Source organism: Chlamydotis macqueenii, chromosome 1 (assembly GCF_036417535.1).
Source record: "Chlamydotis macqueenii isolate bChlMac1 chromosome 1, bChlMac1.mat, whole genome shotgun sequence".
Classification (NCBI taxonomy): domain Eukaryota; kingdom Metazoa; phylum Chordata; class Aves; order Otidiformes; family Otididae; genus Chlamydotis; species Chlamydotis macqueenii.
Genome location: NC_141556.1, coordinates 14,177,505 through 14,205,378, shown reverse-complemented (window position 1 = coordinate 14,205,378; position 27,874 = coordinate 14,177,505). Strand labels below are relative to the sequence as shown.

Here is a 27,874-nt window from a genome sequence, read left to right as displayed (position 1 = left end):
GGGAAGGATGTTGTGGAGGATGGAGCAGAGCCTGGTTGGACTTGTAAATGAGACTTGCTGCTGTGTTACCCATTGGGTGCAGTGGGGCTGTGCCAGGGCCCCCTTTGCCTGCCCAGTCCAGGGTGCCCCATGCAGCTGTGCCCCTCCAGATGTTTTCCAAGATCCAAGTGAGTCTTGGCTTCAGCCCTTGCTTCCGAAGCACTGCATATCTGGCATAAACTGCATATGGCATAAGCCAGTGTAAAGGCAGAAACAAAGCCTGGCTGAGGGGATCTAAGAGGAATCTTCTTGTTGCTCGTGGAAGGGGAAGCTTGAGACCCTTCAGTAACAAGTCCTAGTCCCAGCATAAAATCATGGTCCTGTTGCCGGGCTGTGCATTAGCACAGCTTTCCTGTTCCTGGTCATTAACACTTGGCATGGTGTGTGTTTTCTTTCATTTTATGGGAATTTGATGTATTTCACCACTGAGGAGAGAAAAAAATCATCAATGAGAATGTCATGATTAATTTTTTTCTTCCTGAAGAACTATGAAATTATTCTGAAATGTATGACACGTGTATAATAACAGCCTAGCGCTCTGTTTTTAAAAAATGTGCTAGAGGCGTTGTGCAGTTTCCCAGAGGCTTAATGAGGGAGTCATACTGTGTTGGAAATTTTTCAACAATAAAAATTGACCTATTACATGTTCATGTAAAATGAGGGTTGACAATCACACAAATATGTCCAAAATCAAATACAGGCATTGTAAAATATCACTTCTTTCCCAGACAGAAACTCGTCACCTGTTCACAGTAGGCTTTTGCATTATATCCTATTCAGTAAAGAATAAGATGCTTCCCCACAGGGAAACAAAATGGCAGCAAAGCACTGGCCCGGTGCCCTTCTATCAATACATTTCACTGACTGTTTTGCCAAGTCTTCAAAAATAACGCATAGGCATATTTTTTCAACATATGTTTTGCTTCTTTGTTGGTTTAAAAGCACAAAGGGAAGAAAAGGTTCTGCTTTATTTCCCACTTCATCATTAAATGCAGGAAGAATTCATTGTTTGCTTGTTTGATTTTTCTTTTTCTCTCCATGCATTTCTTTTATTTTCTAAAAATCTAGTCTCTTTTGCTGCTCTTTTAACATTGTGTTGGATTTGTGTAGCTGGCGGGGAGCTACAGTGGCAGATTCTGTGAGAAGCTGCTAGAAGTTTCCCCTTTGTCCGGTGGACTCGGCTGGGTCCAGGGCAGAACAACTGATGACAGTGATAACACCTCAGTGACAACGTATTTAAGAAAGGGAAAATAAAAAAAAAAAGAAAGAATGAAGAAGCAGAAGCAGGGGCAGAGAGAGGGAGGCAAGGGCCTTGCCCTCTGGCCTCCCGCTGGGCAGCTATTTGGGCCTGACTCGGCCCGGCCCAGCTCAGCTGAGAGAGAAGAGATGAGAGGATACATGAGAGAACCTGAGAGACATCTGAGAGGATACATGAGAGAACCTGAGAGGCATCTGCCTGAGTCCAATTGTGAATAATTTCTTGTGAGAGGAGCAGCTGCGGATGCCAAGGTCAGTGAAGAAGGAGGGGGAGGAGTAATGCTGCTCCTGGCCAGAATTCCCCTGCAGCCCGTGGTTCAGCCCATGGTGAGGCCGGCTGTGCCCCTGCAGCCATGGAGGCCCACGAAGGAGCAGAGATCCCCCTGCAGCCCGTGAAGGACCCCACACCGGGGGAGGTGGATGCCCAAAGGAGGCTGTGGCCTGTGGAGGGCCCCCTGGGACAGCTGTTCTGGAGGGACTGTACCCAATGGAAAAATGACCCACACGGGAGCAGTTTCACGAAGGACTGTAGCCCATGCGAGGGACCCCCTCATGGAGCAGGGGAGGAACGTGAGATGTTTTTTCCCCAACGAGGAAGCAGCGGCATAAAGCGATGTGTGATGAACAGATTGTAACCTCCATTCCCTATTCCCCCTGTGCTGCTCAGGGTGGGGAAGAAGGTAGAGATGCTTTGAAATGAAGTTAAGCCCAGGAAGAGGGGAGGGGTGGGGAGAAAGTGTTCTTAGTATCTGGTTTTCTCTCTCATTATCCTACTTTGATTTTATTGTTAATAAATTGAATTAGTTTTCCCTAAGTTGAGTCTGTTTTGCCCATAATGATAACTTAAATGATGTCTCCCTGTCCTTATCTGAAACCTCAAGCCTTTTGTTATATTATCTCTCCTGCATTCCCTTGGAGGGTGGGGAGAAGTGAGTGAGCAACTGTGTAGCACTTACTCCTGAGTGAGGCTAAACTACTGCCCCTCTACTCTGTTCTCGTGAGACCCCACCTGGAGTACTGCATCCAGTTCTGGAGCCCCCAACATAAGACGGACATGGACCTGTTGGAGCAAGTCCAGAGGAGGCCATGAAGACTTAAGAGGGCTGGAGCACCTCTCCTATGAGGACAGGCTGAGAGAGTTGGGGCTGTTCAGCAGCAGAGAAGAGAAGGCGTCAGGGAGACCTTACAGTGATCTTCCAGTACCTAAAGGGGGCTTATAGGAAGGACAGGGAGAAACTCTTTTACAGGACCTGTTGTGATAGGATGAGGGGTAATATTTTTAAAATAGAAGGAGATAGATTCAGATTAGAAATCAGGAAAAAAAAAAAACTGGAACAGGTTGCCCAGAGAGGTGGTGGATGCCCCATCCGTGGAAACATTCAAGGCCAGGTTGGATGGGGCTCTGAGCAACCTGATCTGGTTGGAGATGTCCCTGGTCCTTGCAGAGGGATTGGAGTAGATGACCTTTAAAGGTCCTTTCCAACTCAAACTGTTGTATGATTCTAAGTCATTCTGGCCATAGAGAATATTGCATTTATATAATAGGAAAAACCTTAACCTATCACTTAATAATTTAGGTCTTTCCAAGAAAGAACCACTGAAGCTGATGTTGAGTATACAATGATACAAGATACCAAAGTAAAAATGTGAGAATTAGTGTTTGCAAGACGTAAATAAATATTGCGAGATTTGTCAATTCTAATAAATAATATATAGATTCCAGTGTTACTTGTAGATTCTATTTGGATGATTAATTTACTGCTAATAATACCCAGGAATCTCCTAAAAATAAGTTAATGAGTTATTGATATACACATACACTGTAATGACTCAGACGCACATATAACTTACGTGTATAATACTATAATATGTATGATAACCATAACTTAGCACTCCGTTTAAGTCCAGGAAAAACAATATCATAATCCTCCTTATTTCATTGCATTTATTATTTTCTTGAATCTTGACAGTTACTTACAATCCGTATATTCCAATGCTACATTTTAATAAGTCATTGTACATTTAGTGTGTAGTATAGTTCTGTGCTTCTAGCAAAGGCAACTTCACAAGCAGAGATGGAGATGACCACTCTTTTGATGTTCATTTCAGATCCTGTTGTAGTGATACATTTGTGTCTGGTTCCTGCTGCAGACTTACTGGTACAGGAGTTGTGATTCTTTTAGAAATAGAAGCTGAGTCAACCACTAATAAATGCCAATTCTTTCCCTCTAAAACAGTCAATTTTCTTTACGTAAACTCTGAGGAAGTTGTACAGGAGCAGAATGAAACTTGGCACACGCAGCTTGAACGCTGAACAAGTTGTTTGGGAAAATTACATGGGAAAGCCAATTTAAAGTCAGTGAAGTGTCATAAGTATTGGGGCAATTCAGATGAATTCACTGTACTGAATGATGGGATCTCATTCAAGTGCAAAAGTCTGCTCACAGATCATGTATAAAATCTTAAATATTGCTTATCAATAGTTACATCTGTTTTGTTTCTCTCATTTCAGTGACTATTTCGACAAGTACCTTCTTTGATGGCTTACTGGTGACTGGACTTTACACCTCTACCAGCGTTCAGGCTTCCCAGAGCGTTGGTGGTTCCAGTGCTTTTGGATTTGGTAAGTCCAGTGTAATTTACATTCTGCAACCCAGGGTAATGAATATTTGGTTGTACAGAAGACATCAATAACAGCACAATTACTGAAACGGGTTAAGGTAATATAGGCTCAGTAACCAACAATACGTGGAAGTCAGTGGGAGTCAATGAGATAAGGCAGTGGTGGCTTTCTTCCTCTGCTTTCTTTGTCTTTGGTCAGCCTGCTACTAGTATACTGAATTATATAAATTTTAAGAGAGAAAAACCTTGGCAGCTAAACTGGTTAAAATAGCCGTTTCTAAGTGGTGTAACATTTGGTATAAACTAAAGCCCAAGGTGTCTGACTGTTCTTGAGCTGAAAAAAACTGATTCCTTTGAGCTTATGTCAACCTACTTTTTCCATTCACTTAACAATAGCATCTTCCTTAAAACCAGAATGGCAGCTAGGGTGTTTTATATAACCAATTATTTTCCGTGTACGAAAAACAGCATTGCAATAAAAGACGTAGGACAGATTTTGCAGAATTGTTATGTATTTCAAGTTCTACGATTGCATTCAGCAGTAGCAGCCAGGCCAGCTGTGCTAAGGACAGGCACTTTTGAAAAATCTCTTCTAAATTTGTGCAAGTAATTTACAGCTATACCTTCTGCAGTTTGTTATTTGGTAGTGTTTTTTATATCTTTACAAATAATTGTAAGAACTGTGTTCCTCCAATTGGAGGAACTCAGTGACCCCTAACCAGCAATCTGGGGTGAAGGTACAAAAATATATTCCAGTCATACTGGATACCAGCTGTGCTGTGCTTGCAGTAGCATGTTTGAATGTTCATTTTTCTGTTAGGGTTAAACTTCAATGCTTTCTTCATTATAATCTTTCATAGTAATTATCTCTGTAATAATGCATGTGAACCACAAGTGGCCTAGGCCTGTGAGTGTTACATAGCAAACATACATTGGCTGGTAAGTGAAATAAAGCAACATAAATAGCGCATTATTTAAAACTGTATTGAGGAATAATTTGAGAACAGCTTTGCCTCTGTGAATAGCACCACCGATCAACCTCAAACTTTTTGCTCAGTCTTTCAAAGGGAAGAGCACAGCTGCCATGGTCTTGCATGTCTGACATAAAATGCACCAAATGATCCACTTTTCTAGAAGAAGTAGTACTGCTGCTTCTCCTTCCCCACTGTACTCTTTGCAGGATGAACAGGATCTGATGGAGTAAGTGAGATGGAAAGCACTTATCAATGTGAAATTTTTGGGATGGTCAAGTTCCTGGCAAGCTATTATCTTGCCATAAAATAGATGTTTGTATCATGTCGCTGGGGACATCATGGCAAACTCACTGGGCAAGGTATACAAGCTATGTTTAACTACTTCTAAATATTCAAGAATGGAAATTAGGCAAAATTTTAAGAACCTGAATAGCTTTGTGCATTTACAAATACTAATATATTTTTTTCTAAATTTCTATCTTAGTCTGTAGAACAGGGCTATTATAGTGGGTGTCTCACTGAGACAGACAGGAAAGTAACACGTGATACGTGACAGGGGAAAAAAGGACATGGCCTTTTTGAATTTGCCAAAGGTCATTGTCTAGCTCTTGATGTGTTACTTTGACCATTCAGTTGCTGGTAAGACAACCAGTGATTAAACTGGTGACATGTGTTTTGTGAACCAAAAGAAGAGCCAAGCCTACAGGCTGGGAAAATACGGAAGACAGAGAGATGCAAAAGCAGTCACGCGTGGTTGGAGCTACCTCATTTTGTTCATCAACACAAATTCTCAAACATCATGCCTAGGGGAGGTGTACTGTTCTGTCTCGAGCATGCCTCCACCCATGTCAGAGAAAAACTGCTGCTCTCTGTGACCTTTCTTTTGAACTTTCTGCAGGCAAGCTGTAGGGTCAGTTGTGTTACGGTTGTTAGTTATGCAACATCTTAAAAATCTCATTTTGCTGTATTTCTTTGCTAGCTCCTAAGCTTCCATATATATTGAAAACAACCAATCTGAGTGTTTCAAAGGAGCCAATACTTTTGTGCAGTGTCTTTGCAGTCATAGCAAAAAGCAAATAGTCAACGAAAAATGGCAATGTCTTTTAAACTTAATTTTATATGTTCAATCAATGATGTACTGATGGCTCTCAGGACTGAGAACTCCATAAACTTTTCCTTTCTCTACTCTGCAGTGAGAGATGAGATAGCTGGCCTCTTCCAAAAAGCATTTAGCACATGAATGATAAGCTTTCAAAAATAATTTGTTAGTTTGAAAAAATAACAATATTTTAAAATCTACCATCTGCAGTAGAAAAAGAGTAGTGTCCACAGTATTTAATGTATTGCTTAATAAAATAGTAGATGGCAATGGCATTGTTTTGTTTTCTGAAGAAAACATAAAGTTCTTTGTTCAGAAACCCTGGATCCATCTGTTGTGTCATCATTTCCAGTTAGCAAAGAAGCTGCTTCTCCTTTCCAGCAAGTGATGGTGGTGTTCAGGTTAGACTTAGCTTGCTGGAAATAATTATTTTTTTTTTAAATATTGAGGACTATGTCAGGTTTAGAGACCTCAGTTCAAAGATTTATGTGGTTTATCATAGATTAGTTAGGGGGAGGGGGGCGAAGCTGGGCCTTTAAAACCTGAAGATAGCAATATTCTGAAATTGAGTTGATAGTCGTTGCTTACAGAGCAGGGAAGATTTTTTTTTTTTCTCCCTTGCAATATTACCATTGAAATGCTCTTGTCTGCATCACACAGAAGGTCATGCTAGATTATCATAATCTTCCAGTCTGCCCCAACAATTTAAGTCTTCCCAACATACACATATCTGTCTTTTGTAGTCTTAAATTACTGTATTCTGGCTACAATTATCTTTTAATTACCTAGTTTAGGAAGTCACTTGGTGGAGACACAATCATTGTCAGTTATCACAGCTAGTTAATTGTGTCCAGAAGCTTTGAAGAAAAAAAGATAAAATACATCAGTGCTAACAGAGTTCGTTCTAAGGGTTATGTTTTCTTTCTTTTTCAGTATATATCATGTAGCCAAAAAAAAAGAGTTCCTAGTTTTCTCTGTGGGATTATACTGTCTTGAAACTTGCTGAAATTTTTGTTTGGGAAACCTTCTAACAATCTTTTAGGGAGAAATGGGTGAGCTTTTGGGGATAGAACTTAATAGTAGTCATAAATATTTATCTTTTGTCCTAAGCTGAACCATTGTCAGGGTTCAGATAAAGGTAAAACTAAAACTGTAAAGATAAAATTGGAACTGATGTAAAACATAAATGTGCACTTGAAACCTCACTAAGCAAGCTGTGATGATCCTTTAGCAGAGAAATAATCCTTAAATTGAGCTTTTAAGAATAGCATTTCTTTCTTCGTTAGATCCCATGATACAACAGATACCCTAAATTGCATCTTTCCAGTATAATTTTCCCTCTCCTTTCCCAATCTGTGTGGTGCATACCTGTGACTCACTTCTGTGTCCTTCAGTGTTTCCTGCTGAAGGCTGAAGAGCTTGCTTCTCATCTTCTCCTTTGTCAAGTCACACTGATACCCCTCATTGTCATTCACACCCCATCTCTCTGGAGACACGTTTTGGACTCCTGCAGGATCTCTCCATCCCCATGTGTCCTTTCCTTCTTCTGCTTTTGACTCTGAGGGTCCTTGTTAGCATTTGATCTCTTTTCAATAGCTTGAGGCATCTCCTGGCCATGCTCTGGGGTTTATCAGCCCACCACCAGCCCATCTGGCTCCCCACAGCCAGAATGTACCTGCGGTCATTTATGGGCTCTCACCGCTTGATGACTTCTGAATATATAAGAGGAAAGTGGGAGACAGGAGTACTAAAAAAACATGTTAGAAAGCTACTAATGCAGTGGTGAGTTTGATGGGAAGGATGGCTTGCAAATGAGATTGTGGTTAAATCGGTTTGGTGGGTGGTAGGGGGTGTGTAACTTGGAATAAGTACGAAAGTACGGCTCAGCTCCTCCAAAGCCATGTGCAGTGGAAAGCAAGGAATGCAGTATCATTTCTGCAATTAAAGGAGAAGATTACAGCATAATCCCTCAGCAGCGATAAGGAGCGCTGTGTGCTGAGGACCTGAATCTGTCTCATTACATGGGATCGTCCCGGCTGACAGGCTGGTTGAGCAGACAGATGTGCTGGGCTGTGCACATCAAAGCTTGCCTTTGACCTGCCAGTCACACTCCACCTCTCCGCGTTTGGGTTCTTCTCAAAGCTTTCCAGCTCCCTGGTAGATTTTCACATCATGCAGACATGACAAATTATTTAAATTTTAACTTTGGTGTAATTAGTTTCTTACAAACTACAGTGGAAAATGTAAGCCTTTACAGTTAAGCCCCCAAAAACCTAATTTTATGTACAATCATAATTACTGCCCTGATGTTTACCTTTTAATAAATGTGGAATAAACAAGTAATTTCATAATAATAGTTGTGTATACATTAGTGTTTCAACCTAAATTGAAAAGGTCCTTTTGAAAGTCCATAAGCTCTATTATGGTAGAAACAGTGGATTCAACGCTCTCATTACACTGGAAAGTGTTGTCACAGGCCTAATTGGCTAACAGAAAATTTTTGATTTATTTTCTCTGTTGATTTATACAACCTGTAATTTACTATCTTTTAAAACAAATGTCTCCTTTCCACTGTGATGTCATAAACTGCTAGTGGATTTTAGGTTTTGTTTAACTCTATGGGCTACTTTCTAGGTAACATCGCTCTCATAGCCTCTTATAAAGATTTTAGTGCCTGAGCAGGGGAATTGCATCTGCAAGAAAGCAAAAAAAAAGAATATCAAAGATCATCTTGCAATCTTTTCTCTTTTGCAATTCTTTGTTTCTATATCGTGAGGGTGATCACGCCTACTGTAAGTAATGCATTGAGTCTCTGGGATTTAAAAAAAAATAAATGTAAATAGTTACAAATATTCCTTAAAATATGGTGAATAATAAATTTCCTAGAGGAAATTCTGTGAAAATCAATCACCAGAAATAATTTAATTGGCATTACATTTTATCTTATATTCTTTTCTTTTTAAATTATTGTGTTGCCTTTTGACAGGTTTAAGACAGCCTTCACGTAATGCTCTGCTTGGTATTTTGGTTACATACCTGTTTGCATAGCAGACCAAAAGCAAAAACCCCTTTCAATGTATAGAAGATGGATCATTTTTATCCCATTCTGTATGACTGGGAATTGGGGAAAAGCATAAAAGTAATTCCCTGGTCCCATATTCCCCTTTGGCTCGCAGGCTGCAAGCAGTCTTAGGGCAGAGTTGACTGTAGGTGGATGTCATTGGTGGTGCTGCTGGTTTCATCTGCAGAAGAAGAAGGGCAAAGATGGTGCCTGGGTGGCTGAAGGGCACCCACAGTGTCATCTCCAAGTGGGTACTGCAGAAAATGCTCTGATCTTGCTCTCCAGCTCTGCCAGTGCATTGGTCCGGATTGTGTGTTGTAGGCATCTGAGGCTCCTGGATGGGGAATGTGGTTTCAAGCCTTCAGAGGCTTGGGTTTGGCATCAGTTTATGCGCAAACACTGATGGTTCTGGGGCAATGTTTTGCTTTCAGATTCTGACAGATAAAGGAAAATATCCCCCACTAACATTGTGAGATATAAAAAGGCCAACTGTTGGATTTTTCTTGTTAGGCGAGTCCATAAAATTGATCCCTCCTGCTCCATCTTTGCCTCTCCATTCTTGTTCACAGCTTTAAAAAGTAAGGAATAATCAGTAAATGCCAGCTTTTACAAAACTGTTTTCAGCTATGTACTTGCTACCGCTCTTGAAGTGCAGTTTCATAACTTACTGAAATTGCTGTAGATCCCTGATTTGCTCTGTGACAAGCCAAATGGGCTCCAGGACCCTCCCTTCGCACCAGAGATACTTGCCAGAAACCAAACAGATGGTAAACTAGGAAGAAATGACCCTCAGCATTCTCATTAGAACAGTTGGGGAAATTTTAATAGGCCCCCATTTGCCTTGTGCTGTATCTAATACCCTTTGAACTGCCACTTTTTTTTTTTGTTTGTTACAAGTCAGCTACTGCCATATATATTTTAATAGGAATTATCAAATACAATTTGCCCAGAAGATGTACCAGCCCTCCGCTACTAATTAGCAAAGTTTAAATAATCACTGAGTTCTGGAATAATTGGAAGGAAACACTGTTTTTCCTGCCAATGCATAATTACCAATTAACAGGAAGATAAAATATCTGTATAGCAGTCATATCTTGGAGAATTTGTTAACAGTCAATTAAATAGAGAGTTGGTGCCAAACTGACATTGGTCAAGAAAGTTTACATTTGAGTTTAGTTTTAAGATACTCCCCTCTGCGAATGGTATGTAACAAAACCATAATGATGATAAAACTTTCAAAGTTTGTGTGTCACAATGTTTAATTACTACTTAAAAGTCTTTATGACCAAAAGTTGACCATTTCTACAAGTGGTTGACATCATATGTGCCTTCTGGAAGGGGTTTCAGCTTTGTTAACACAACATATATTCATTATGATGGCAAAGGCAGTAATTGCCCATGCTTACCCAATAAGTACCCATCCCCCTAAGTATTTTACCTGCTGAGGAGGAAAATTCCCCATGTGTTAACTGGGTAAGGCAGACAGCAATGCCCCAAGGTTGGAGGGACAAGCTAGCCAGAAATGGATTCTGCAAAAAAAATACTAAAACTGGCCTGGTTTGAGTCTAGTTTGACCTAGTCCCATTACCCTGAACACTTTCACCCATTTCTGCAAGTGCTCTTGTACTTGTCAGATTTACCCTAACCCCCTCCATGGCAGCAGCAGCTCTTGCACATCAGAATCCAGTTTTGCCTGATCTGCTGAGTAGCCCTGAGTTACTTCACAATTTAACATTCATAATCATGAGTGACGGTGTCTGCTCCATAATTTGTTTCAAATGTCTTTGGAGCGTTATGAAGATGACAATAAAATAACTCAAGCTTTTAACATTTCATATATACCTGTAGCTCCTGCTAGTATCGGTGTGGTCAAGGTTGAAAAGGAGAATGAACTTCTGTAGAAGTGTGGCACATGCAACATCCCTTGTATTTGTTAGCTTTGAACAGCGGCTGCAGGTGGGTGTTTAGTGCTATAGGCAACACTTAATGCTTTGCAGATGAGATGAGAGGTGGTCACTGCATTGGAGATGCAGATAAACATTTTCCAGCATGGCAGTGCTTGTAAAGGGGCCCCTGGAGTTTTTAAACAAGAAAATGCCGTTAGAGACAGTTTTACATAGCTGAAACCAAAGTGCTAATTGATGTGCTGGGGCCAATTTTGGTCCAATTTAGCAAGTACATTTATTCAGTAGTGATGTTTTTTCAGGTCTTATATACATCTGTTTTTCTCCCCTGGGTGGCCAGAAAATGGTATGGGGAAAAGTTAGAACATCATTGAATTTTAATGTGATTTTTAAATTGTATTTTAATTTTTCATAAAATACTTGTAGTAAAAAAAAACGATGTAAAACTTTGTGAAGTGATCAGATTAGGTTTTTTGCTGCCTCATACCTCTGAGGTGATTCTGATCCCGGTAAGGTATGGATTATCATTGTGAAAGGCTGGTGATTCTTATATATATTAATACTTATTGAAAGTAGTAAGTAATGCTTTTTGAAGCATGCAATTGGTTCATTATTTTAATAATGGAAAATAATGTTTATATAAATATATACACACAATCCTGTATATATGTATGTATCTCCTTTTTTTCATCCTAATTTCAAATACCATGCTCAATTAGTGCACTTTGAATGCTGTTAACCAGTGTATTTCGAATTTTCACTTTTTGTAATAAACTTTATAGAGTGGAGCTTGTGGCATTATCTGCATTTCACCAACAGTAAATTAAAAACAATGATTAAGACCAAAAGTATCCTGCAAGTTTGGTATCCGCTTTATAGAACTACATCGCAATTTTTATGTTGAAAAGCTCCTGCTAACGCGGGTGTGGGTTAAGCATGCCCAGCCCTTCCACATATCAGCCCCTACGTGTCAAAACTTGAGACCCAGAAAATGAGATAGACCTCAATGATGACCACGTGGGAAAAACTGGTGAACAGTTTTTAGAGCTTCTGGGCACGGGACAAGGGTAGAGCCCAGCTGCCCTGTGCACCTCCTGGTAGCCTGGGCTTCCCTATCTCTTCCCCAGGGCTCCTCCTTCCTTGCCCTGAGGCACAGAGCCTCAGTGCAGCCCTGATCATCAGCGTACAGTACCTAAGTAGTTCACTAGGGACATTGCACTCTTTTCCCAACACTTAAATCACAACTAAACCCCAGTGTAGGTACACCTCAGGCCTCTGGATCTTGGAGACTGAATCAGCTTGCCTGCTCTCAAGAGTAACTCCAGAAATACAAAGTTTCCTGGCCTGCTTTATAAGCTTGTAAGTGACCCGGTATGGAGACCTTGACATCTTCCACCTAAATTCTACCATGAGCAAGAGACAGACAAGTAGCCCCAAATTAACTACTAGAATCTGATATACCAGATTCACTTGAGTTCTCTCACATGGTACTGAATTCGGTAAAAACTAAACAAACAAAGAAAAGACAGTTGGGAGAGAAGGACGTGAGGGGCAACCAGATACATGGAGTTGATCTGGTCACTTTCTTACATTGTAGATTAGCAATTAAAATACTTAAAGAGTCTGGGGCTGAGAACTGCCCCGTCTTGTACCTCAGGAGGCACCAAAGTGAGCAGCCATGTACCTCTTCAACTAATTCTCTGCAGTGCCTGCTGTGTGTGGGGAAATGTGTGGAAGTTTGAGCTGAGCTCCTTGCTCTTACTGAAAGCTTGTCTTAAAATCCATCCTCTCATTTTTTTTTATGTGTAAATCACTCCTGTTTGACATTGATTAGGGAAATGTCAATGTATGACTCAATTCTCTTCTATTATTATTTTATTTTCCTAACAATAGCATTTGTCTTATTTGTTCACCAATTGGAGTGTGATTTCTGAAGCGAGGACTTTCCTCTTTATTATTCTATACAAACATACTGACACAATAAAACCCAATCTTTAACTGTTCATGACTGTTGTTATAATATGGATAATAGTGCATAAAAGTCAAGGGAAAATGAATTAAGCCTTCATTGATTGTGGCAACAATAACAAAATACTTTTCCCTCTAAAAGATGTTGTCATTATGCTTTGAGAGCTACGTTCAGCTGGATTGACAGGTCGAAGTTGCATGGTAATTCATAGTAACAGAGAGATATCTTTAATAAAGTAGGGGAAAAAAAGACCATCATCTAGAAATTTAAGGCCATATTAAAATTGCATTCTCTGTGTGTGTATGCCTCAAGAATATATTAAGCAACTGTTCCTATGGCTTCATGAACTTCACACTGCCAATATGCCTGCCTGCGTTGCTTCTTGTCTCATGTCTGTATCTGTGATGCCTGATTGTCATGTGTTGTTCTGCGGCAGTCAGTCAGTACCCCCTCTGCCTAACTTTCTTGTTGTGCCAGGCCTATTATTTTCCCTGCATTTTGTGTTTATCAGGATGAGATCGCATATTCAAGCTGAAATTACTGGGCTCTTGGACTTCATCAATTAAGAGGCATTGAAGCCTCTTGCAAATGTGAAATGATATTGGGAAGTGGTTATTATTGTAATTTTGAAGACAAGTTTGTAAACTAATTTCTGGCATATTATGACAAACAAATGTTGTGATCAGACTGCTTCATCCGTATCTGCCAATTTGTTACGTTTCGAAGTGGAGTTGATTGTATCTGGTGAAAACTCAGGCTTGCAGGAACGGAGCTCAAAAGGCCTCTGTTAAGATCCTGATCATCACGTGTCCCACCAGCTGATTTCACTGTTTGCTTGTCTGTTACCAGTGTTGTGACTGATAATGATTTGCGTGTTTTCAGAGATGGTTCACAAGAAAAATCTGCTCCAGGTCTTGTAGAAGGAATAATCCAGTTTCCAGGAATATACCAATGAAAGTGAATTTCTGTTAGTAGGGAATGATTGGTATGGTTATATCTTCATCAGATGCTAAAATATGTGAGCTAGAGAAGAAGGCTACCAAGCCCATGCTGCTGTGCGGGAAGGTGGGAGGAGGGCTGGCTCGCTGCTCTTTTGGTGCACAGAGGGAAGGGCAGAGATCCTCTGTGCTGATCCCACTCAGCTACTGCCAGTGGTGTTGGTAGGTGGAGAGAAGAAGGGATTATTATGCCTTTGCATTGGCACAAGGTCATGCTCACAGCTTGAGCCACAGCAAAAAGAGGTGTTTACTGATTAGAGTACATTGCTGAGGTTAGAAAATTTGAGGTTAGATTGAGGTGAAAATTGTGACATTGCTAAAAGACACTTGTTCATATGCAAGCATCACCTTTCAAGAGCCCAGGTCAGTTCTAGTGATTTCAGTTCAGTTATTCCTGCTACAAAACCCCCAGGAAGAAAAAATGCTGTCCTTCACACGAAGTCCTTACTCCTTGGAATAGGGTTGTTCCTCAGTTCTGCTCTGCTGGATTTTATTACTGAATGAAATCCATTATTCCAGGGTGATCATGTCAATCCAGGCATTACTTGGCACCTTATTTTATAAAGTTCTTGAAAGAGAAGGAAAAATAATGATGATTTGTAATTTCTTTAACAAAATATGTGTTCTTATTTTATTAGTTTATCTACTACTTAATTATTTTTGTGACCTAGTGGACCTACTGTCATATGAACACTGACTTTTGCTTCTGAGAGAAGAAAGAAAATATGTCTTTTAGTTCAAAACTATAACTTTAAGATATTAAAACTCTTAAATCAGGATATTTTTTTACATTTATCAAATTAATAAATATTCTGTAATCCTTGCCTTATTTCAACCCTTAGGAAAAATCATGTAATTATTAAAGTCAGTGCAGTTTGTAACCAAAGCAATTGTATTTTCATAAATATAAACTTGAACTGATTGAATGCTTGAAGGAAACAAACCTTCAGGAGAAATCCAGATGATACACAAGTACAGTATCCAGTCTCAGTGCAGGAAAGGAAAGATGCTTTGCAGCTGTTTCAGAACATGTTTTTCGGATATCATCAAAGTAAAGACCTGAATGTTGAAAGACCTCGTGATGTCTTGGGAAGACATGACATTGGTCAAAGCACCCTAGTTGAGTTCTAGTGATGAAATATTTTACATAGCACATTATTAATAAAGTCAGTATTTTGCTTCTCTAACACTGAGATTTGCTATATGTCTGTTTCTGGATAAACAACTGACAAATATTTTGTGACACTAGAATCATACTCCAGTCGTACGGCATCACAGTCACCTTGATGTTCTCTGACAAGCTGGAAAGATTACGTAATTATTAGGAGGCTGAATCAATAAATGCTGACAGCATTAGCTGTGAAGATGAAGAATATGAGCATTGATGAAGCATTAGCTGTGAAGATGAAGAATATGAGCATTAATGAAGTCTAGATTAAAAAAAAATCTTTAAGAGCTGTTTCATCCTGCAAGTGTTAATTTTTAGAAAGATTAAGTTCAAATTTTTTTTATTTTGATGTGAATGGTGAATTTGTTGAAATATTTCATCTGCTTGCTCAGCACATATATACATTGAGCTCATTATTTTCTCCCCATAAATGAAACTTTACTATTTTTAGATTCCGTAATAATGGTCTTGGTAGAGGTTTCTCCTTGTTAGCTGCCTACTTAAATTTATCACTGAACATGTAATAAGTAATATCACAGGCACAAGTGACCACCCAGTAGTCATAATTCAGTCAAACAGGCAGCTTTGTGATAACCTTTGCTTAAGGAGGGCAAAGACGTAATGAAATCTTTAAAAAGTCTTCAGTCTTAACCGGGCAAGAGTTCAACCAAAATGAATTGAGATGTGCTTTAGCTGCAGTTTTCCCTGAGACTATCAGAGGTGTATGCTACCTTCTAATTAGAGTTCAGATTTGCTCTGAAGAATTTATCAAATATGTGTGATAATCTAAAGGACTTTTTGCTTAGCATGGAACAAATAAATGTGGTTTTTTGTTCCCTGCTGAAATACGCTGGGCAGGATATGCATGATTCAAGAACATTTTCTGTTCTGAGAAATAATTCTGAGGAATTTAGTTACTCAGTTTTCCACTTTTTTAAAACCAGGAACATTTAGGGTCGTCTTCTGTGTTTCACTCCTAGATGGATCTCCTCAGCCTTTCTGGGGATCCTTTCATTAGGATTTTTGTGTATAATGTGGGGAGCTTGGATGACTGGCTGAGGCATTCACACACAGATGTGCCTTCAGGTGCCCTGTTTTCCAAGGATTGACACTGAAATGCAAAGTACTTCTGAAGATTTAATTTTCTGACACTAGCTGCTGTTCATCCAGAGAAATTTTGAAAGACGTCTGTCGTGTTCAGTTATGGCAGGGGGTTGTGGAGAGCAGCTGAGCTGGTCCCCCTGGGCTTCCTTCTTGCTCTGGGGAGAGAGACTGGTACTTTGGGGACATAGGTCATTCGTCTTACCCTGCAGTAGCCATCTGAACGAGTCGGATGACTTGTCTCCAAAACTACTGGTTTCTTCAGCTGATTTTCGTAGGAACCAAGGTGAGTAGCTTAGCTCTGGTCCTCAGCACAAAAACTTATGAATCATGTTTGCTTCTTTATTTGATGGGGTAATGTAAGACCCTAAAACACATAAAGCATGGGGAATGCAAATGCTATAAGGACAACTATACACTATCATATTATGGTATCAGTCATTATTAATTGTTAGACTAGCTGGAGGAGCAATTTTGTAGGAAGAAGCAAATGTGAAACGAGCTGTAGCCGCACTTGGTACAGAGGATGAATGTGCAAGATACATACTATTCTTCAGGGCAAGTGGAGCAGTGTATTGGTGAGCTGATTAACCACTGAAGCAGTAGGGTTAAACTGGACTGTGTGAAGCTTTGTAAGTTTGTAGTAACATAGATACACTCAAGGAAGTTGTGATCACTTCAGATGGAATAAAGCCAGATTCAGTGAACTCGTAGGGGTGGGACAGATTGGCTCATAGGGGCTGAGGGACTTTGTAAAGTAGAACACATTGTTACATAGGATTTTGATTTAATAGCATATGAACCATTTTAAATTTAATTGATTGGGATGTTCCTTAGAAAACTAGCTTTTAAGATCTTAACTATCATCATAGGAGATGTGTAAAGTTTGTTAGACGTGCACAATAATCCATGAGTGAAAAGCTATCTACTTCAAGTATGTTATGAGAATATTAAAAGTTTAGTACAGAGAAGTTGGTGGCGTAGAGTCTCTGACCCATAGCAGAGGACTTCCATCTGGTAAGTTTACTTTAATTAATATCCAAACCATAAATCTACAAACTAGTGAGAAGAAACAGACTATGGTGTTTGTCCTTTAAGTAAAATGTTAACAAAACTCTGACTCTTCAGTAAAAGCCCTTCCTGTTCGTTTCCCAAAGATGAGGTAAGATCAGTTTACAACTAGTTTATTTTCTTTGACTTTTCTGTGACTGAGCTTTGCAACATTGATATTTGTCAGTAAAATATGGAGATTTAAATTGTGTATTTATGAAAACTGACTCTGAGATTTTTGTATAGTTCCATCTTAGATTTATTTGAGTGTAAATCAATCACTGAAATACAGATTTTTACACTTAAGAAGGAAATAGAATCATAGAATAGTTTGGGTTGGAAGGGACCTTTAAAGGTCATCTAGTCCAACCCCCCTGCAAGGAGCAGGGATATCTCCAACCAGATCAAGTTGCTCAGAGCCCCATCCAACCTGGCCTTGAGTGTTTCCAGGGATGTGGCATCCACCACCTCCCTGGGCAACCTGTTCCAGTGTTTAACCACTGTCATTGTAAAAAATTTCTTTCTTATGTTTAATCTAAGTCTACCCTCTTGTCTTCTGGAGTAAACTATTTGCAAAAGAAAATGTTGGGGCTTGTATAAATTCCTGATCTCTTTCCTTCCATCCTTGTCTTTAGGAAGGTGGATACTGCCTAATTAAAGTCCCAAGCAGAAATGTCACCCTAAAGAGCTTTAGAAATGCTAGCTGGGCCAGGATGTACATTCACGCATCTCAGAGCAGTAATATCCACTGCGGCCCCCTTATACTCAGTTTAGGGCCAGCTTCAGCTGCCCATCTCTGGATACCTGGAGCAAGTTAAGGTTCCCTCAGCCATCACTCAGCTTCCAGCACCTGCCAGAGGAGGACATGGGTCCCCATTAGCTCTTGTATCTTCTGGATGCCTCAAGCATCTCGGGTGTCATTGGATGTCACTCCGTAGTTGATACGGCTGATGACATGAAGCGAATTAGTGTCCCAAGGTGGGTGGGTGTCCCATGTCCTGGACTGATCAGACCTCCACTGGCTGCAAGGAGCCAAGACCCCTTGCTGACGTACAGGCACGTCTACACTGTTTCTGTCTAAAGCTGAGTCCCACTCTGGCTTTTTTCCTTCAGAGATTCAGGGTTTTATCTGATTTTGGTAACAAACCACTTCATAGTCCAGCCTTGGGAATAACTCAAGTGCAACTATGGTTTTCTTTAAGCATATCTTAAAAATTATAGCAAACAACTTATGTTAAAAAGTTAATTAATATAAGTGAAATTCTATTTAATGTCACCTTGCTGGCACAGGGTAAGAAAAAGAAGGAAAGGTTACTGTTAACACAATCTGATTTTACACTGGCTGTGGAATTTGTGCTATTGCAAACCCTCTGAAGTGCTTTCTCAAAAGCTGGTGTAGAAGAGTCTCGCCAGGACAAGTGGCTTTTCATGCATTGTTTTATTGATTCACATTTGATGGTTTCCCATGTGTCTTTAAAAGCTGAATTCCAGTCCCTAGTGAATAACTCAGAAAGCATTTAATTTTGAACTGAATTCATTTGCAAGTTCCAACAGAGGCATCTGCCAACCACTTACGAGAGGGTCCAGGTTCTTGAGACCTACCTATTGTAATCTTGTGGTATGCTTTATTTGGAACCTTCTGTGCTTATCCTAGATATTTCTTTATAAATAAAGGAAATTAAATATAAACAGCTTCCAAAACAAAGCCAGTTATTTTTTAAAATCACACTAATATCAAAACATGTTAAAAACACATTCGACTGGTGCTCACTTTCATGAATCACAGTTTAACACAAAAAAAACCAAAAGACCCTGCTTTGTCTTTATTTTCATTGTCTGTTTTAATGGACAAAAAATTTTCTCCCTTTTTACCAGTAAAACAAAATGTACAGTATTTCCTCTACTTTATTTGTCACAGAACAAAACATCTTGAAGACAAGTGGTTGCATCAGAGAAAAGATATGAACTCCGGAACAGATAAAAATGGGATACAGTCAAGTGGATATTTTCGGGGACATAATCGTAGGCATGGTTTTGTGAGTTCCACAAGCCACACGAACAAAATATCTTGTTTAGAAAAAAATTTAGTAATAATTCTAAACACAGAGGAACTTGCACTTTTAACATTAAATCCTCACACATTTTATTTGCGGTTTGTTTCTTGAGGTGTTTTTTTTTAAAAAAAAAAATAGTTCTACAGTTTTCAGAATAATGAAGTGAGAAACTATCAACCTAATTAGAGCAGGCATGGCATTCAAGAAAGCAAAACCTGATGGCATGGTAGGAAGCTATAAGTAGTTTAAAAAATATTCTAATCAAAGGAAAATAGCTTAGAGTCTTCATAAGCAGATTTTGTATTTTTTGTGCCCTGAGGACAAATAATAAATCTAAAGTGTTTCAGGAAGCAAACCTAATGAAGTGACCTTTTTTTTTTTAAAAAATGAGGGTTTTGAGAGGAAAACATGATCGTACTGCAGCTCAATTGCTATTAAACACTCTGTCGACACTGTGTCAACTACACAACAAGAAAGATACCTGCAGCAAGATTTATTTAATTGAGTCAGACAACATTAAGTTGAACTACTGTTAATAAATGCTAACCTGTCCTTTTGTGGCTGAAACAGCTCTTCCTACTCCTGTGAAGAGAAACAGTGAATATTCATTTGATATCCAGGTAATTCTTCTTTTTGGCAGCCTGATTTAAATACTACCTCTTTGTATATGCACCTTGGTATGAGCCCATTTAACTATGACATTTTCAGCGTAATTTGAGCTTTGCTTTGGAAAAAAAATAAATGAATGATTAGTGCAAGTTTCTGAAACCAAATTTATGACCTTAACAGAGCCTGAAAACTATGCTGTTTCTAAGAATATGTAATTTTCTTTTCTTTGAGAGAAGATATGTTAGTAAGAACAGGGCTTGATCACAATTTAAGCTCGATGCTTATTTCAGAAGTCCCTGCAGCTTGGGAGTGATCGGCCCATTTTGACACCTGACCCTTGTGATGCCTGTGAACCGTACCCAGAAGGGGACCTTTCGGTTTTTTTCTCATGCTGCAGAAGCCAGGACAACCATACTGTAGCTTGAGCGTCTGTGGATTTAAGCTCTGTCTTAAAGCTGGTTAGAGTCGTTTATCTCCCAAATTCCTATTGCAAAATTGTTTCAATGCTTCATTTGCTTAGTGATTAAAAAGGATCTAAATTACAGTAAATTTATTCAAGACCAGTTTCCACCCTGTGTTTTTATACTGTGATTGTCCTTTGGCTTAAACAGCTCCTTTACAACCCTGTTATATTTAGCGATAGCAGTCATCCTCTATCTAAACAAGACAAGATTTTTCTGTCTCCTTTTATAACATATTTTACATTCTTCTCATCATCCTAGTAGTCCTTCTCTGCAGCTGCTCCAGCCTAAGTTAATCTTTTTTGAACACAAGCATTTATAATTACGCACAATAATTGAAGTGATGTCTTAGCAATCCTTTACCAGTATCACACTAATACTCCCTGCATCATCACTAGAAATAATTGAGCTGATACATTCTAAGGCAGTGTTTGCCTTTTTTCATATCGGTCGCTCATTGTCAGGCTGTGATTAACTAATATGCATTGAGCTTTGTCCTCCTCAGTCATCTCTAGCTTATAGCTGAAAGTATTTTTGTTGTTATCTGAAGTGCATGACTCACACTTTCTACAAGAGGCAGAGAATCCACTTTGTATACTTTTTTTTTCAGTTGTTAATCATAGTCTGTTTAAAAAGGTGCCTGATTTCTAATTTGGAAGGAGTTGGCTGGATAAGGAGTTGGCTGGATGGCCGCACTCAGAGAGTGGTGGTCAACGGCTCAATGTCCAGGTGGAGACCGGTCATGAGTGGCGTCCCTCAGGGGTCCGTGTTGGGCCCGGCCCTGTTCAACATCTTTGTCGGCGATATGGACAGTGGGCTAGAGTGCACCCTCAGCAAGTTCGCTGACGACACCAAGCTGTGTGGTGCCGTCAACACACTGGAAGGGAGGGATGCCATCCAGAGGGACCTGGACAGGCTGGAGAGGTGGGCCCGTGCCAACCTCATGAAGTTCAACCAGGCCAAGTGCAAGGTCCTGCACCTGGGTCATGGCAATCCCAGGCACAAATACAGGCTGGGCAGAGAATGGATTGAGAGCAGCCCTGAGGAGAAGGACTTGGGAGTGCTGGTGGATGAGAAGCTTAACATGAGCAGGCAATGCACCCTTGCAGCCCAGAAGGCCAACCGCATCGTGGGCTGCATCAAAAGAAGCGTGGCCAGCAGGTCGAGGGAGGTGATTCTCCCCCTCTACTCTGCCCTGGTGAGACCCCACCTGGAGTACTGTGTCCAGTTCTGGAGTCCCCAACACAAGAAGGACATGGACCAGTTGGAGAAGATCCAGAGGAGGGCCACGAAGATGATAAAAGGGCTGGAGCACCTCTCTTATGAGGACAGGCTGAGAGAGTTGGGGCTGTTCAGCCTGGAGAAGAGGAGGCTCTGGGGAGACCTGATAGCGGTCTTCCAGTACCTCAAGGGGGCCTACAAGAAAGATGGGGAAAGGCTGTTTAGTAGGGCCTGTTGCGATAGGACGAGAGGTAATGGTTTTAAAATAGAGGGGGGTAGATTTAAGTTGGAAATTAGGAAATAATTTTTTACAATGCGAGTTATAGAACACTGGAACAGGTTGCCCAGAAAGGTGGTGGATGCCCCATCCCTGGAAACGTTCAAGGCCAGGCTGGATGAGGCTCTGAACAACCTGATCTAGTTGGGGATGTCCCTGCTCCTTGCAGAGGGGTTGGACTAGATGATCTTTGAAGGTCCCTTCCAACCCTAACCATTCTATGATTCTATGATTTTAATATTTCTCACTCAGGCTTCCAGGAGCTGGTTCTTGCTTTATCTTTTATGGTGTGTCTGAAAGGCCTTTATTAGGTGATATTTTCTTTATGTTAGGATACTTATCTACCAAAATCAAATCACTTCTCAATTTAAAGAAATAAATAATAACTTACAGAGATTTAACACTAAGTTTTTAGTGTAAGGAATCTTTTATATATCTAAGCAGAAGGTACAAAGCATATTAGCTTTTTTCTCAGGCTCTAGCAATTTTCAGGTTTCTTCTGAAAACTTGAACACCAGCAACAGGTATTCTTGTAGCCTCAATTCCTTGTCCCTACAGGTCTCTGGGGGTTCTGTTTTATTTTACTCTGATTTTAAGGTAGACTCGGTTTACCAAAGACTCCATTTGCCATATTCAAAATGACTTAGCTTGACTTAGGATTTGTTCCCACTTGGCCAATGTTTGTATCATTCAGAAAGTGTCACAGTTAGTGATTTCAGATCAGCTTCCAGATTACTGATGAAAATGCTGACTAACAGCAATATTCACGAAAGTGCTATTTAATAGTCATTTATAAGGGACAACTGGTCTAAGTGATTCAAGCACTTAATACCATAAATGTATGGTTCAATATTGGTTTGGACTATTTTTGAATATAGGGATATTATGGTTTTATGTAAAGCGCCTCAGAAAAGGCTAAAACAAAGAACTAGAAGGAAAGGCTAGAACAAAGTGAATCAGGGTTGACAATTAAAATAAAAAGTTTCAGAATATTCTGGATGCAAAAGTATTATTTCAGTGAACACAGATTCTATCATTTTCCTACTCTACTAATTAACAATGGGGAAGAGTAGTTATTATGTGAAATTCAGGCACTTCAACAAGAATACACTTGATTAATACATGCAGAATAATACATGTTAGTCAAATATGGTTTTCCTCTGAGATCCCATTAAAAATTTGATCAAAGTTTAATTACAGCATAGGCCAGTTATGTTTAGATGACACTGAAAACATCAAGGCCCTTCAAACAACGGGAGGGAAACAAAGGGAGTCGACAATTGTAATGAATCAGACTGGAAGTCTGCAGATTTCTTTTTCAGACAAACGGCTGCACAATGTAGAGAAAAGTGCTCTTTTGGTGATGGCACATTGCAATGAAATGATATTTTTCATTATTTGTGGGTCATTTTAGTTCCAGAAGTCACTTGAAGACTTGACAAGTATGTGCAGAAGCTCTTGTATTTTATGTAGACACCATTCTGAGGAGAAACCCCTGACCAATATATGCTGGATTTCATGAGTCCTGGTGGTTTGCTTTGGAATTAGACATTTTATATTTTCTTGGGTCTACTTCTCAAGAAGGAAGGTGAAGGTAGCTCTGTCGTGCAGTTCTCTGGTGAGGATTGTCATTTGAGATTTACTTGAGGAAACAGGTTGAAGGGATGGGCTGTAAAGCAAATCCGAACAGGGACATTTGAGGTCTACAGAAAGCATGGAAGCAGGTAGAGTAAGAAGAACAGGATGGCGGAAAGTTTGAGAAGAAGAAGGCTTGCCAAAGCAATAGGAGTGAGGGAGCAGTAGGCATGAGAACAGAGGAACTAACAGAGATGAAGCTGTTCAAATCAAAGAGTATCTGCTTCTTCCTTGAGAAAAATTAATCCAAGAACTAAGATGTTCGGGGGAGTTAGAAATAACGGTTTATACAAAATGTATGAGAGTTTGTAAGTCAGCCTTCAATTCATGGCCAACATACCTGGAATGTGCTGCAATATGTGACATAACTGCATTTTTTAATTTAATGTAACACAATTCACTGGTGGTCCTTCAGGAAAGAGTGAAAAATGGGGCATTATTTCTTTGAGTAGTTATAGGGCCTGACGACATCATAGCTCAGTAAAGCTCCATGGGAAAAACAGAAGCCTCGAAGCACAAGTACTGATACTCCTACGTAGATCATCAGACCAAATAAAGGCTTTCCTTCAGGAAATCTCATCTGGACAGAAGTGTCAGAAACTCTAAAATAAGGTTTGCTGTGATATACTGGATTTTAAGACCCGTTTTATGCACAAAAAAAAAAATGTAGTGATGTAACAACAGGAGCTCTAGTAAGGAAGCTATGGTCTAACTAGCAGAGAGCCAATTCTAACAGGATAGAGGTATCTTATACTGTACTAGCTCATTAATTTTGCCTGTAAGAAGACTTATACTGATATGAAACACACTTATATATAAAGCTATACTTGTAGAGGTGTCGTTATTTAACTATTACTTTGTTGTCCAGATCCTCTGAGGCATTTCAGGCTCAGCTTTGAATATAGCCATGCATTTATTGTTATGAATAATGCATCACATTAAAAGAATCCACTTCAGCAGCACAGATTTGTGTGTTGCAAAGGATATTTGTCTCAAAGATTATTTTCAACTTTCCTATACTAATATAGCATCTTTTATTACCATCATAATTTCCAAACACCCCAAACAGAGCACCAAAAAAAACCCCTGCTTCACCCACCACTACTTCTCAGAGATTTATCATGACCTCTCTTCACTTCAGACATTTTTTGCTGTCCTTAATGTTCTTCTTTAAACAATATTTCAGTAGCTCTTACTTTTTTCCTACTTCAAAAAAGTAAATAAAATTTACTGAGGTAGCTATCCCTAATGGTATTATTCTCCAAAACTGATCCACCCACGTTACACGTCTCTGAAAATTCCATTTGCACAGAGTGAGTGGAATTAGTTATAAAAATATTTGAAATCTCTGAATGCCACATCTGCAGGGAATACTGGGAATTTGTTTTGTCTCATAGACTGTGATCCCTAACAATAGTCTTTGTTTCGATAGTTGAAAAAAAAAAAGGTGACTGCTGGCAAGAAAAATATTTCTTTCCTTTTTCTTGGGAAAAGCTGTATTGCAGGACTAACTAAGGGGAACCACAATCTCTTTTGTTGCACATATTAATTTTTTTTGTGCTCCATAATCCTTATTATCAAACAATGCTTGAAATTTTTGTACAACTGAGTGGAATGTAAGTTATAGGTAGCCTTCTGTGGAGGCTATCACAGGCACCTATCTCTCAATGTTGTTTATATATAAAAGGAGTGTAGTCGACTGTATGAGGTCCGGCTCATTAAGTATCTAAAGTGCAGGTTCAAGTGGCCTGGGCCATACCCATGGGAGTTATCAGGGTCTAACCACTCAAGTGTTTACTCAGTTTTTATGTAAGTTTTACAACTTTATATATTCTTATCAGTAGCTGAGTTAAGTAGCTGAAAACTAATTTGGAGATGTCCACATGAGCCTAATTATTCAGATAAGTGATTTCAGCATAGCCAAACTTAATGGTGAGATAGTTAGTTCAAGTGGTAGGAGTTGCTGATATGGGTTGGACAGATTTGGGCTTACGTCACACAGTGTGAGAGTCTGTAATTGCATGTGATCATTTTTTTTTTTTTATAACTTAAAAAAATTCTCTTAAATGTGTCATTTATGAAGGAACAAGGGAAAAGAAGCATTCAAAGGTTGGAAGATAATATTGCATCATTTTGGTCTTTCCATTGTTATTATTTTTCTATGGCTATCAAAATATGTATCCATTTTAAGCTTAAATGTAATTTCTGAAGACCTATCTGTACTCTTTACTACAGTGCATAGAGCTGTGTAAGTAATAATAACTAGCATGTATCTCCAAAAAATCCCACATACACCTATATGCAGAGTACTGGCAGCCCCTTGAACTTTTGACATATTGCTGGGACAACCTGCAACTCAAGTTATGCACTGCTGGTATTTAAAAATATTTACATTAAAAAAAAAGAAAAGATGGAAAACTAATTATGGAAATTATTTCAAAGTGAAATATGGTGATTCATTGAGATAAACTATAAAATAAAGACCAAGCTGTGTTATAAGCATGGACTATATGAAATTTATTACAGCCCAAATTAATGATCATAAATGTTCTACCACCAACATTTGTTTGGGAAGAAGGACACAGGGACATTCTCTGCTCCTTCCAGTCTTTGCTTGCTTGTTGACATTGAGCAGCTTCCTCAGGAGGCCACTCATATGAAAGTAGGCTTCAATCTACCCAAGGAGCAGTCTATTCAATACAGTCTCCTTCTTCAGCGATGTTTTGAGCACTGCACTAAATAATACTCTGTTAGCACACTGTAGGCTCCCTTATTTTTCCAGATCAAACTATCTGGCATGTATGGCCCATCTTTGTAGATCTGTTGGAAACTCCCTAATCTACTCAGATTTGGCAAAATTATTATTTACCAGAAATATTCTCTGATATACTAGTTTCTATATCAATGGGGAACAAGATCCAGAAGCACTAACTCCATTCATAAATTCATAGATTCTTTCCACAGACCCCACGTGCCACACAAAAATCTGTATATCAGAACAGAGACCATGGATGTGTGGAAAAGGGCTGATTTTTGTGAGAGCTGATGTTACAGTATGAGACAGCGAAGTCAAAACTGCAAAGTGTCTGAAGTCCTAGAAAGAATACATCTCAATTATCATACATGTCAGGGCTGAGATTAATGTAAATTAGAAAATCTACTCATTTTCTGAACTACTAATTTGTCTTGAACAAGAAAAAATGTAGCTGAGACCTAGAGATGGAAAGTCAAATTTCTCCCTTTGTGGTCCTCACACTTTCCTATTGATTTCTTCGTATTGCAAAACAATGATGAAGGGAGGAACTTCACTGTAGGGCTGTGGCCCTTTGAGGTATTTTTCTTGTTAAGGGCAAATTAGCAGCCCAAAAAGCAAAGCCATGTTTTGATCTTGGTATTTTTAGCCTGCTCTTTATCTGTTAATGAGACTGCTGGACCCTAATGTAAGTCCCTTGGGTGTTACTTTGACTTACTGTATTTTTCAAACCCCTTTTAAAACTGCAGTAAAATCTTGGAAAACTTACCCTACTAGAGTCACAGTGGGGTTTGTTTGCTCAGACAGGCAGGCTTTAAGTTAACTGTTCATTCATGCAAATGAATCAAGCAAGTTTTAAGTTTGAGTTCAAGTGTCTGATACAAAGACAGTCAGCAGCAGCAGGAGCAACCCGGGATGCTCTGCTCCCACTCATGCCCCACGTGTCACTGCCTGGAGCCCAGATGTTTTTTCTCATTTCTGTCCCAGATCCTGAAAAACAACTCAGACCTCTCAGAAGCGATCATTTGCTTGGTTTTGTCCTCGTATTGCCATAGCTCTGGACAAAGCTTTCTTCTTTCCAGCAAAGCCATGGGTCAGTTTGGAGGTCATGGAGTGGGGGACTCCTGTACCCTATATCTTTAGGACATTGAATTTTTGCCTACCTTGTGGCATTAGCTGCTGTCACATGAATATTGACCAAGCTTCAGATGTGAATATAGCTTGCTGCTTTAATTTTTTCCCCATAAGTGGATAGGACGCTGGTCGCACAGGGGGCCGCAGCTCGCCCAGATGCATGCAGCTGGGATGGGGACAGCGTGTACTGGTCTGAGGGATACAGCTCAGCCCTGCCACTGCACTGGCCCAGCAGTATCTTTGTTACAGCACTCCTAGGACAATATTTTAAGATCCTATATCAAACACGAAATGCCCACAGAAGACTAGCCTTTAAGATTTAATCGTAAAGTGCTCTTTTGAGGACGAAGACTTTGGTAACAGCGCTGTTTTTTTTTCACCAAATTGCTATTTATGTTGACTGATAATTTGCAAGAGGGTTACTGTTCTTGGTATCTTGCTTTTATTTGCCTTTCTTCTATCTGATGTTTTGTCTAGAAGAAGTATGTT

The 27,874-nt window shown here is 39.6% G+C and overlaps 1 protein-coding gene across 1 annotated transcript in view; it reads left to right on the top strand.

Moving 5' to 3' along the window:
* Nucleotides 1-27,874, top strand: part of RELN (reelin) — a 297,944-nt gene that overhangs the window by 47,083 nt on the left and 222,987 nt on the right. Inside the window, exon 2 of the mRNA XM_086746115.1 lies at nucleotides 3,809-3,919. Coding sequence (XP_086602241.1) covers nucleotides 3,809-3,919 — 111 coding nt within the window. The remainder of the gene's footprint in view (nucleotides 1-3,808; nucleotides 3,920-27,874) is intronic.